Source organism: Nelusetta ayraudi, unplaced genomic scaffold, assembly GCF_046127955.1.
Source record: "Nelusetta ayraudi isolate G7.1 ecotype Tasmania unplaced genomic scaffold, CSIRO-AGI_Nayr_v1 ptg000027l, whole genome shotgun sequence".
In the NCBI taxonomy this organism is placed as follows: Eukaryota; Metazoa; Chordata; class Actinopteri; order Tetraodontiformes; family Monacanthidae; genus Nelusetta; species Nelusetta ayraudi.
In genome coordinates, this window is record NW_027466077.1 from 6,104,968 (window position 1) to 6,116,596 (window position 11,629).

Genomic DNA, 11,629 nt, shown 5'->3' on the forward strand with positions numbered 1-11,629 from the left:
CCGCAAATGGAATGAACAACGTCCAGGGAAATGCCGTGAGTGCTGCTGATGAGCTGATCCAGTCCAAAGAACAGGCCGGCAGTCCTGTGATCAAGGTGAAGGATGAGCCTGCCGATGATGACGAGTACGAACAGGCTCTGATATCACCAACGTCCGCCGCAAGCGTGAAAGATGAGCCCAACATGGCAAAGGTGAGACACGTTACTGTTGAACGCCCTTTTTGATTTTACCTGTTGTCGTTTTGTCATTTTCAGCCCCGTTTGCTGAAAGCGTTGAAATCATAGGTGTCAAACTCTGGCCCGCGGGCCAAACTAGGCCTGCAGTGTCATTACATTTGGCCCGCAAGGCCAATACTAAATCAATCTGGTTTAAATCTATCAGCTGAAACTTCAGCGTGGGTGTTCTCAGTGAGATGCTTTCTTTGCGCATTTTACCACACTTTTCTGACAAACCCCAACTCTTTATTTCCACAGGAAGACTTGAGGATCGGCTCGGTCTTCTCCGTGATGCCATCCAGCCTGCCCCTGGCACCTGCCGCCAACCCCGTCTCGCTGCACATGTCCTGCTCCCACTGCAACAAGAACCTCATCAAAGGACAGACGGCTTTCCAGAGGAAGGGCTCCCCGGCGCTGTTCTGCACCACCAGCTGCCTGACGGCGTCTCTCACTGCTCTTAAACCCTCCAAAGTCTGCCAGAACTGTCTAAGGTGAATTCGGAAAGAAGCAGCTTAAGATTTTTCAAGTTCATCAACTGTCGCTAGATTTTCAAAATAAGAAGAATTAAGGCCCCTGCCACACGAACATGGGTAGTTTTGAAACCAAAGTCTTTGGCCTCTGGCTACAAAAAATCCCCATCCACACCAATTGGGGTGATAAAAACTATCTCCATCGATATGGAACTGCAAAATCCACCCTCAAGCAATGTAATACACATGCCAAAGCAGTAGGTGGTGATATCACACCACCCACACCACCAACAGGAAGACCATTTTAGTCAATCTCAAGGCTGGAAAAATTCATGACCGGAAAAACAACAGTGACGAACCGAAGCCGGTCAGTCTTTCATGCGAGGTGACGCTACCACTCACTCGAACACAAGAGTACAAGATCAATAAAAATTCCAAAAAATAAGTGTGGATTGAGAGTCATGCCAGTCAATGCACGGCGACACACAAAGCACTGATAAGTTGCTCAGCAGTGATAGTGTTTTGGCCAACCGCTTCATAACAGCAACTCCTTCAGCTGGCCACGTTCACTCGTCTCTGTGGAGGCACCTCACTGGTTACCGTCACACACTGTGACACTGTTTAGCAACGGCGACAAGAGGTTATTGCAGTTTTTGGTTTTCCAGTTCTCGGAATTTCAACAGCCACGATAAGTCTGTCTGTCAGAGGCAAAGGTCATCTTTCATTTTGTTCATGTTTAACTACTGAAGCCACAGTCAGTCTTTTTTTGTCACTTGTGTGTAGAGAAAAAGCGAAATATTAATTTGCTTGACACAGTTTGTATCTGTTCGACTAACTTTGGACTGGATATTAATTGAAAATGAATGAAAATGAAATTATATTGAATATGTCCTCCTTATCATTTAAAAAATGAAAGTGACTGGTGAAAATAGATTGTGACGGTATTTTTTTTATACCCCGTCAGTCAAAATGACCGACAATGAAAAAGTCTAGCGCGACCTCTGTGCAGAGGCCACCGCAGTGTCATAGAAATTCCCGAATAGTAGGGCTTCATTGACCACGAAGGGCCTCCGTCCCCTCAGCAGGTGGAGGCGAATCTGGGGCTTTCTTGTAGATGGCGGTGGTATTTAGAGGCTCCTGTACTAATCTCGCCCCTTTCACCCGTTTCCAGGTTGATACTTCGACCTCAGGATGTCATTCTGTCTCCGGATGCGAAGGGAGTCATGAAAGAATTCTGCAGCCAAAACTGTCTGACCTCCTTCAACTTCAAGAAAAACGGCGGCAACGTCAGACAGCCCGTCGCCAAGACCGTGGCGCCGCCCTGCGCGCCGCAGTCCATTTGCAGCGTTTGCTTAAGTTACTGCATTGTGAGTCTAGACTAGAGTGTGTGTTGAAACACCTGCTTTTCATCCGTATTTATTTTAGCTCGTGATGAGCTAAAAAAAAAAAAAAATGATTGGTATTCATCAATACAATAATAATAAATTATGTTTGTATGTATGTATGTATGTATGTATAGATATATACACACACATATATATATATATATATACACACGCATATATACATATATACATGTATATACACACATACATACATACATACATATATTTAAAACATACATACATTGCAGTTGAGCATAATGACAATGTGTGTCACACAGTTGTGCAAGCAAGATAAAGAGAAGCTATTTTGTAGTTCACTCACTTCGAAACGAAAAAGGAATTTTGATTGTTTCAGTTGTTTTGATTGTTGCCTTTTCACTGACCCCGAATGTTGCAACATATACCACCTGCTTTTCATCCGCATCTCTCCCCGCAGAGCAAGCACGAGGTGATTCTGAACGGCGCCGTCAACAAGATTTGCGGCGACGTCTGTTTTGAGCGTTTCCGTTCTCTGAACAACCTGTCCATGGCCGGCTGCGAGAACTGCGGCACCTACTGTCACAAGACACCGCTGTTGCTGAAGATGGACAATGGAAGCAAAACTCTGTGCAATGTGGAGTGTCTGGAGAAGTACAAAGAGGTAGGAAAATCTCGAGGGTTTGACAGAAAGAGCTTTTTAAAGTTTGCCTGGTTTTAATCCCCTTTTTGTTTTAAACTGAAAGAAAACCAAGGTGCTGGCGCCTTGCACGATGTGTCACACCTCTCGGTACCTGGCAGAGATGGTCGACAACAAAAACGCAGATGAATCTGTGAACCTCTTCTGCAGCAGCAGTTGTGTGATGGCATTCAAGGTCCAGACTGTCAGCGCCTCGGGTACGAAACAGCCAAAGTTCAGCGTTGGCGGTGCCGTTGAAAAGTTAATTCCAGTTTCGCATACAAACCAAATGCGTTTTTCTTTTTCGTTTTGACAGGCGCTCGTTTAAATTGCGACAGTTGTGGTAAATTTGCAGTTCCAGCCTACCACCTGGCCATGTCGGACACTTCCATCAGGAACTTCTGCACGCTGCCGTGCGTGATGGCTTTTCAGGTGACGAGGTTTGCCGTCGTAGCATTCGTTCCTTTATATCATTCATGGAAATGTGACAGTCGTTGTTTCGGTGCCACAGGAGAAGTTCAAAAACAACAAGAAACAAGGGCATTGTTTTACCAAGCTGCCCATAGGATCCAGCCAGAGCCAAGACGTCGCATCCGCCGAGTCTCAGCGAAGGGTGACGAGGGCCACCAAGTTAGTCAACTGTGCCCAGTGCAACCACAGCATAAGCACAAAACCTGAACTCATCCATATTGAGGTAGCGTTCGCAACTGTGTCTGTTTTTCATAATTAGCTTTGTCGCTGACGTTGGTGTAAAATGCACCTTTTTCAAAATTTTCTCAAACAGCGTCAGAACCTCCTTTGACTTTTGTCTCATTACGACTTCTTTTGTTTTGAATACCGTTTGCAGGAGAAGATTGTCTTTGTGTGCAGCTCTGACTGCTCTCAGGCGTTCAAGACTGCCAAATGCGTAAAGTCCACCTGCGAACAGTGTAAAACACTGAGAATTGCCCGAGAGGCAAAGACAATAAATGACAAGGACTGCTTCTTCTGCAGTGATGGTAAGTGGTTCTTCCAATTGTGTCGTGAAGCCTCACGCCGTGGAACTGTCTACGCAGCTAACGTCGAGGTCAGACGTCTTGACAAAACACTACTCACCCTGCATGTACCTCCGTCAGGCTGCAAGCAGCTCTTCCAGCAAGAGCTCACGAAAATGTGGGGGAAACACTGTCAGTCCTGCATCTTCTGCCACTCCACGTCACAGAAGCTGGTGACGGCGCAGTACGGCGGCTCCACTGAGGAATTCTGCTCCGACGACTGCAGGTCCAAATACACCATGCTGTTCTGCCACGTAAGAAAGGAAAACACAAAAGAAATCCTAGTGCAGTCGGGACTGTCATTTTTGCCGATGGACGCGCAAACAACAAAACGTGAACTCTGTGTTTTCCCTTCAGGTTGCAAAGTGTGACACGTGCGGCCGAAAAGGGAAACTGAAGCAGAGTCTGTCCTTGATCGGAAAAGCCAAACACTTTTGCGATCTGAACTGCCTGCTGCAATTCTGCTGCGAAACGGTGGCCACGCAGGGAGAAGTCCTGATAAGTGCGTTTAGTGATCACTTTTTTTTTTTTTTTTAGCTCTCGCTGTGTCTTGTTATTGACTGTGATGTGCTTTTAAAATTTAAAAATCCAAGAAAACCAACCTGCAGCTTTATACTGTTAATCGCTGGATGTTGTCTTTCCTCAAGGACCTCCGCCTGAAGTTGAGGCCACACCTGTCATTTCCACAGTCGTGTCACTTGCGGAGCCTCCAGTGGAAAAAGGCACAGTGCCCAGCAAAACTGCTCAGCAAAGTAATTTCAACAAACACACACAGGCACACGTGGAATAGTCCTGTATTGTATTGTATGATCCTACTGTTCCTTTTTTCTCCCTAAACTAGCTGCTAGCATTCATAGTGCAATTTTTCTTCTTTGTCTCCACAGGAAACACCACAAAGAATTCCAGCCGTGTAAGTTTAAAGTGTTTTATGTTCGGTAACGTTCCAATTTCCTTCTGTCAATATATTTTATCAATGTATTCCTCTTGCACAAGTGTGTTATTACACCAGGGGAGTCATAATCAACTACTCGATGGGCCAAAATGTAAAACTTGGACAAAGTCGCAGGCCAACATTGATTGATCATTGATTTATTGAAAATATTTTCTTCCAGATATAACAGTGAGCCTTTTTTATGGAGCCAAGTTTCGCTTGACCTGAATATGGAACAAGAAAAGCTTAATACTATACCATAAATAACTTTATATTGCACACATGCAAAATCGAATTTCAAATCAAAAAAACTGTAAATAAATTGTGAATAAAAATCTTTTTTTTATTTGCAGCCGCCTTATTTAAATTTCAACGGTAACCTTGTATTCCACAGGCTGATGATAAATTTAAAGATCAAATAACAATAAACCAATTAAGTGATAGTAATATCCTTCAATGAATGTCCTGTCCTGATTGGCGTGCCAAAATACCAGCGGAGCATTCTGGGATTTATTGAATTCGTGGTACATGTGCATGTGTGTATAATACGGCCAAATTATAATTACGCTGCAGGCCAAGTTTGGCCCACGGGCCTGAGTTTGACCCCTATTTACTAAGCCACCCTCTTGTAATGATGTGCATCTAAAACAAGAGCGATGCCTTTGTGCTTTATACAGTTCTGCAAAAGTATGTTTTTCATGATAACAGTCGATCACTGAAACAATCTTCTCGTCTCTCAGCCCAGCGTACCAGAGAAAGAGCCTCGATCAGATAAAGATTCCGCAGCGCATCTTCCTTCTACGGCCAAGAGCCTGAAGAACAAAGCCGTGCTCTGCAAGCCACTGGTGCAGAACAAAGGCGTGTCTTGTCGAACACAAACGACTGATGGCGAAACCCAAACAAGTAAAAGCAAAACTCCAATCGACTGGTTTCTGATGTGATATGACGGCCCTGTTACATACTGAAACTCTCGACTTCTCCTTTTTCAGATGATAATTTCCCCAAAGTCTTACTCGTGCCTGTCCCAGTGCCGGTTTATATTCCCGTGCCCATGAACATGTACGCTCAGTGTACGCCCAAACCAGTGGGGATACCGTTGCCTGTATGTCCAGACAAACGCCGCTGCAGTATTCCCTAGGGGGCGCTAGCATCTAGCATCCTGGTCCTCATCCCGACCGTCTTCCCGCCCCCCTGCAGGTGCCCGTGCCCATGTTTATTCCTGTGACTATGAACAGTGCGGAACGCATCGTGGAAACCATCCAGGACATCAAGGAAAAAATCCCGTCTGACCCCTTCGAGGCTGAACTCATTCTGATGGCTGAGATGGTGGCGCAGCAGAATGAGGGAAATGACAAGGAGAAGACGCAGAGCGAGAAGAGGTCGGAGGCCAAAGACCGAGAACGGCAGGAAGCAGCGCCTCCAGATGGTACGTGAGGAAAATTTGGTACCGTTATCATAGCCAGTGGTTCTCAACATTGTTTTTCTTATCATGAAGCCGCGATCCAAATTTATCCCACAAAAATATAAACATTTATTTCACTTTCTATCATGCGTATTAAATGAATTATTGAATTGAATTGAATTGAATTGAATTGTGTGTCCTGAAAAATAAATAGCCAACATTTTCTATATAGATATACTTATTTTTAAATCCCCCCCTATTTTTTTGATTAAAAAAAAAAAAAGAGAAACTGCCTACGAAGCTGCGACCCAATCAAAACATCTCCGCAACCCACTTTTGGGTCGCAACCCACCAGTTGAGAAACACTGATTTAAACTGCTTTTAAGCATCCTCGTCAAAATTGTTTTGAACTTATTACTTGAATTTAGGCAATTTTATTTTTCCCCTCTCTGATTTGAATTTAGATCTGAGAAAACCTGTCATTTCTCTTGTTTCTTGAAAGATCACGCCAGCAACTACAGTGACGACCTGGACACAGACGACTTGGCCAGTTTACTCAACAACTGGGAGGACCCGTCCTCTGACGCCGGCGCTCGCTCTCCGGGCCGACTGGACGTCCCCGACGGGCTTCCCAGTGGGGCCGACTCAGTGGTCCCGCCCCCACGACCCCCGCCAATGGACATTGAGGCGGACGTCAGCATCGGTGCGAGGACGCAAATGAAACTCCAGCAAGAAAATACTTTCCACCACTTTGAGTGAGTTCAGTCGTGACGTTAAATTGTTTTGACCTCAGCGCGTCTTCTCGTGTCCCCGCTAGGCGCCCTCGCTGAGGTGGCAAAGCCGAGCGAGCGTTCTCAGAAGTCCCTGACTTCCCTCCCTTCAAAACGACGACAAGCTCCCAGGAAAGCCAGAGAGAAAAGGGTGACAATAGCTCTTTAGATAAACTTTGATACCTCTCTCACAAACACTAGCTACAAAATAATTCTCCATCGCGGGTTTTTCTAAAACACGGTTAAACATGTTGCAACAGGCTCGCAAGTCTCAGAAGTTGTCAAAGGCAACGGAGTCGGCGTCAAAAAGAGGGGCTGCCAAAAAGGCCGCCGTGGTGCCGGACGTTCCGAAACTGAAGAGCGAGTATGGGGTTGATGCCTGGAAGCAGTGGATCCACTGGAGGCAGACGCAGCCCAACATTGAGAAGCCACGCTACGGTTTGAAACTTTAATGTTCCTGATCCTCAATTCACAGCAAAAGCGTCTGCGTCGTGGTCGCGGCTCATTCAATGTGCAAGTCCACACCAGATGTGGTGAAGGCGCGTCCTAGAAGCGTCCTAGAAGCGTCCTAGAAGCGTGAAACTGCGCCGCTTTGGAAAAATATGCATATTTTTCACGCTTCGCGCATTGCGACCGCAGCAATCCCAGCAGGTAGAATCGTTCACTCAGGAAGTCAACGATTGGAAAACACGGTGGATCCGGTTGATTTTCATCATAATGTACAATGTGCTGGATTTTGTTTTTCTATTTGATGGATTTTACTGTGAAACGTCAACGTGACGTATCAGCTTCAACACTGTTCAGTTCGGCTGTCAAACAATAAAGCAGATTTCACTTTAAATCTGAAACTAGAACGAGCAAAATGCATGTCTACTTTAAATACCTGCATTTTGCATGATGAAACTAGCAGTTTGCTTTATTATCTCTCTTTTTTACACACGGCGGTACTTGAGACACAGTTCGGACTGAGTATTTTTTTCAGTGTTGTTTTCTTTAAATACACGCTAAACTACCTGGCGTGGAGTGGTTTCCGCACCCCCGACGCTTTTGGTGTAAATCAGCCTTTCGACGTAGCATCTCGAGTAGTAACAAAAGAAGAACAGCAAAGGGGTGAACAGCGCGGCTTTTGCAAGATCAGCCAGTGCTACACTGGTTGGCTGACATTTCACCCGCTCTGCTTTTCTTAGTCATTTATTCCGTGCGTGTTAGTAAAAATGCTAATGTCAGAAATGTGCACGACAAATACGGCCCCAAATCTCACTCTGCCTTGTCACCTGTTGCTTCCAGCCCGTGCGATGGTGCTGAACGAGGACGTTCTCCAGTGCACCACCGCTGAGCTGAGCTACGGACTCTGCTGCTTCATCAACGAGGTGAAACGGCCCAATGGGGAGCCCTACTCCCCGGACAGCCTGTTCTACCTCTGCCTCGGCATCCAACAGGTGAGAGGCTCTGCCTGCATCTCAGCGTGAACGCTCGCTGCACAAATAGAGGAAAGAGTGAGAGTTGTGTGTGATGTGCAGACTTGTGTTGATTGTTTCAATTGTATGGAACCTTAACATGCATTAATGAGCTTATTATATAAAAGTGGCGAGCTGTCATCTTATGCCAGCGTTTCTCAACTTGCGGGTCGCAGCCCAAAAGTAGGTCGGGGAGCTGTTTTGATTGGGTTTGCTTTAGGGATGCAAATGATCGATTGATTCATTAATCGTTAGTTGATTGACCTTATCGATCGATTAACGATTAATTGATAAGCAGTGATTTTTCCTGAGAACCTAAATGTATACATTATTTAACCCTTGAATAATGCTGAGGGTCCAATGTGACCCATTTTTACATTAGAGAACAGTGAAAACACCCTAAACATTTAGGTTTCTAGGTATATTATGACCATCACAGTATCTACAGGTGAATTGCTCTTTCCTGCCACTACAATGTTATATGATGATATGATGAAGGGATTAATTGTTGACATCCCGAGTTGGCTTTGTGGGCAGATTTTAAAATATGTATATTTTTATATTTCAATGTGATATATTTTATTTTGTTCATACGATGGTTATGGCTGCATTACGGCCTTCTGTATCGTTGCGCTATTTTTGGGGAATTGCATTTGAGTGCAGTGGAATAAATTTAGTTTACAACTTCATGACAATGATAAATGGTAAAATGATAGAAATGTGGGTCCGCCTGAGACTCGACCAGTTGAGAACCACTGATCTCTGCCAGCTTGTTTTGTGAAATCTACCTATCAATTATCCAACCCTGTTCTGAATCTTAAGTCACACCTCTGACTTTCCCAACCCTCTCCCTGATGCGCAGCATCTGTTTGAGAACGGCCGTGTGGAGAACATCTTCATGGATCGCTTCTACGCCAAGTTCTCAAACGAGTTCACCACAATGCTGAAAAGATTTGACCCCTCGGCCACGGTTGGAGGTGAGCTGCCGTCGCCGGCGAAGAGCCGCCCGTCCTGCCACTGACCCCTCGCTGATGCGGACGCGCGTCTCCTCCTCTGCCTCCCAGCAGGGTCCATCAATTCTCGCGTGGAGGAAGAGTTCCTGTGGGACTGCAAGCAGCTGGGCGCTTACTCCCCCATCGTCCTTCTCAACACCCTGCTCTTCTTCTGCTGCAAGCACTTCGGCTTCACCACGGTGCAACAGCACCGCCAGCTGTCTTTCGCCCATGTCATGAGGTGCACCAAGACCAACCGGAACTACACCAAGACCACTTACCTACGCTTCTATCCACCTGTGGCTGCAAATGAGGCCGAGTCGGGTACGCATCTAGATCACAGTCTGAAGTGAAATGTTCTTCTTATTTCATTTTCTGCGGTCCTGTGGGTAAGTGCTGTGTTATTTTTGGGGGGGAATCCAGAGACTCCAGCGAAGAGACGAAAGGAGGAGAGCAGGAAAGAGATCCTGGAAATGATGGAGAACACTGAGAATCCTTTACGGTGTCCAGTGAGACTCTACGAGTTTTACCTCTCCAAGTGGTAAGAGCAGTGATGACGCTTTCTTTCAAAACTGTGTTTTGTCGGGGATATCTTTCCATGTTGTAGAGGCTAAGCGAGGGGTGGGCAAACATTTCTACTGGTGGGTCACAATGAGGGGCCAGAGCATGAGCAGATGCATGGAGTGTTTTGGTGACCCACCTCATAGGAGAAAAACATAACATAACATTGGATATGTAGAAAACGTGCTTTAATGTCTATTGAAAATGAACAAAAGCAAAGTTAAAAGCAAAGTGTCTTTGACGGCCCACGGTATTTAGCTCTTTATTGAAATGGCTTTGAAAACACTGACAAATTGAATGAAATACAACTATTTTATGACTTACTTAATATTATTTCATTTCCTTAAATTCGATGGGCCGGATTAAAAAGCTTAATGGGCTGCATATGGCCCCCAAGCCGTAGTTTGCCCATGCCTGAGCTGAGCCAGTGCTTGAAGCCCCTGAGGTGCTTCGCCAGAATTTTCCCAGTTGACATTTACTGAGGTGTCCGAGACAGTCGCTTGCGTCGCATTAATCTTGTGCATTTATTTCTCCAAAACGTGCAAACGTTAACAATTATAACCCAAAATAAACAAATGCACCTTCGGTTTCCTCAGCGTTCAAAAACTGTTTGGAAACATCGGCTCACTTCCTGTTCATTGTGTGATGCCAATGGGCACCTACATACGTCTCAACTGTCACTGTCTTCTCTCCAGCTCGGAGTCCGTCAAGCAGCGCACCAACATCTTCTACCTTCTCCCTGAGCGCTCCTGCGTCCCCAACAGCCCGCTGTGGTTCTCCTCCACCCCGCTCGACGACGCCACTTTGGAGACCATGCTCATCCGCATCCTCACAGTCCGAGAGCTGCATCTCAAAAGCAGGACAGCAGGCGGGAGGAAGCCGCAGATACCCGGGGATCTGACGTTATCTCCCGATGAGGAGGAAGAGGAGGAGGACGACAACGACGAGGATTCAGAGTGATAAGGAACAACGAGGAGAAAAAAAAAAGTGACCTTTCTGTGATGCAGCGTCGTATTCGTATATTTATGGAACTTTGTGTTTGAACACATCTTGAGAATATGAAAGAAGATCCTCAGAGGCACATTGTTTTTGATGGTGAGAACTGAAATTCTTTCGAGAAAATATTGTCTACTGTAAGGCTGGACACTTTGCTGCCCTCATCTGGTTTTTGTATAAAACATGCAACATTCTTCCTTCTGTGCCAGTTGAAAATGTTAAATTTGTTTTTTTTTTCTTCACCTTTGTTTTATTCACAAGGGGTGGTCGTCTGTCAGAAGAAGAAAATAAAAGGTATATTTTATTGCAGTTTTTATGCTCGGGGGGTAGCTGAAAAGAATTTTGTGATTCTACACTACACACTCAACCCCTTGAAATTGTTAAAGTACAAACTACAGGTTTGAAATAATGGTGACATTAGTTCTTTTTATTTAGTTGTGCAACAAAAATACAGTATCAGAGTAAATTGTGTGTCAGATACTACAGCAATGGAAAATTGACTTGTGTATCACCAACCAACGTACATCTGAAAGTAAATACTAGAGTTTATGGTAAGTTATCTTTTTTTAAATGCATTCCCATGCCACTGAAGGGGTCAGCGATCTCATTCATTGATCTAAAAAGGGTTGTAATTGTTCCGTGCGTTTTCTACAGCAGTTTGTCTTTTGGAATAAAATAACTAAAAAAGAAGTCTGAGAGTTCTTCCACAGGTGAATTGAAAAAGAACAAACGTGCTTTAACAAACTATAAGTCTTTGAAGA

The 11,629-nt window shown here is 45.0% G+C and overlaps 1 protein-coding gene across 2 annotated transcripts; it reads left to right on the forward strand.

Moving 5' to 3' along the window:
* The first annotated feature begins 66 nt into the window (after nucleotides 1–66).
* LOC142890975 (zinc finger MYM-type protein 4-like) lies at nucleotides 67–11,558 on the forward strand. Of its 2 annotated transcripts, none has more exons than XM_076030359.1 (23): nucleotides 67–191; nucleotides 474–706; nucleotides 1,857–2,052; nucleotides 2,507–2,710; nucleotides 2,793–2,943; nucleotides 3,042–3,157; nucleotides 3,237–3,419; nucleotides 3,573–3,723; nucleotides 3,841–4,013; nucleotides 4,117–4,261; nucleotides 4,407–4,511; nucleotides 4,644–4,669; nucleotides 5,431–5,593; nucleotides 5,680–5,792; nucleotides 5,888–6,116; nucleotides 6,595–6,795; nucleotides 6,910–7,013; nucleotides 7,123–7,300; nucleotides 8,150–8,301; nucleotides 9,182–9,296; nucleotides 9,384–9,635; nucleotides 9,735–9,852; nucleotides 10,568–11,558. In XM_076030359.1, the coding sequence occupies exons 1-23, from the start codon at nucleotides 183–185 to the stop codon at nucleotides 10,830–10,832; spliced, it is 3,582 nt and encodes a 1,193-aa protein (XP_075886474.1). In that variant the 5' UTR covers nucleotides 67–182; the 3' UTR covers nucleotides 10,833–11,558. The 2 variants fall into 2 exon arrangements, with proteins under 2 accessions (XP_075886474.1, XP_075886475.1); XM_076030360.1 differs by having other exon boundaries at nucleotides 9,387–9,635.
* Nucleotides 11,559–11,629: the final 71 nt, after the last annotated feature.

What these genes read in the sequence shown, in the direction of transcription:
- LOC142890975 (XM_076030359.1), top strand. An exon ending in CTGAACTCATCCATATTGAG is followed by an intron (nt 3,420 to 3,572) that starts GTAGCGTTCGCA and finishes TACCGTTTGCAG; the next exon opens with GAGAAGATTGTCTTTGTGTG. An exon ending in ACACCATGCTGTTCTGCCAC is followed by an intron (nt 4,014 to 4,116) that starts GTAAGAAAGGAA and finishes TTTTCCCTTCAG; the next exon opens with GTTGCAAAGTGTGACACGTG.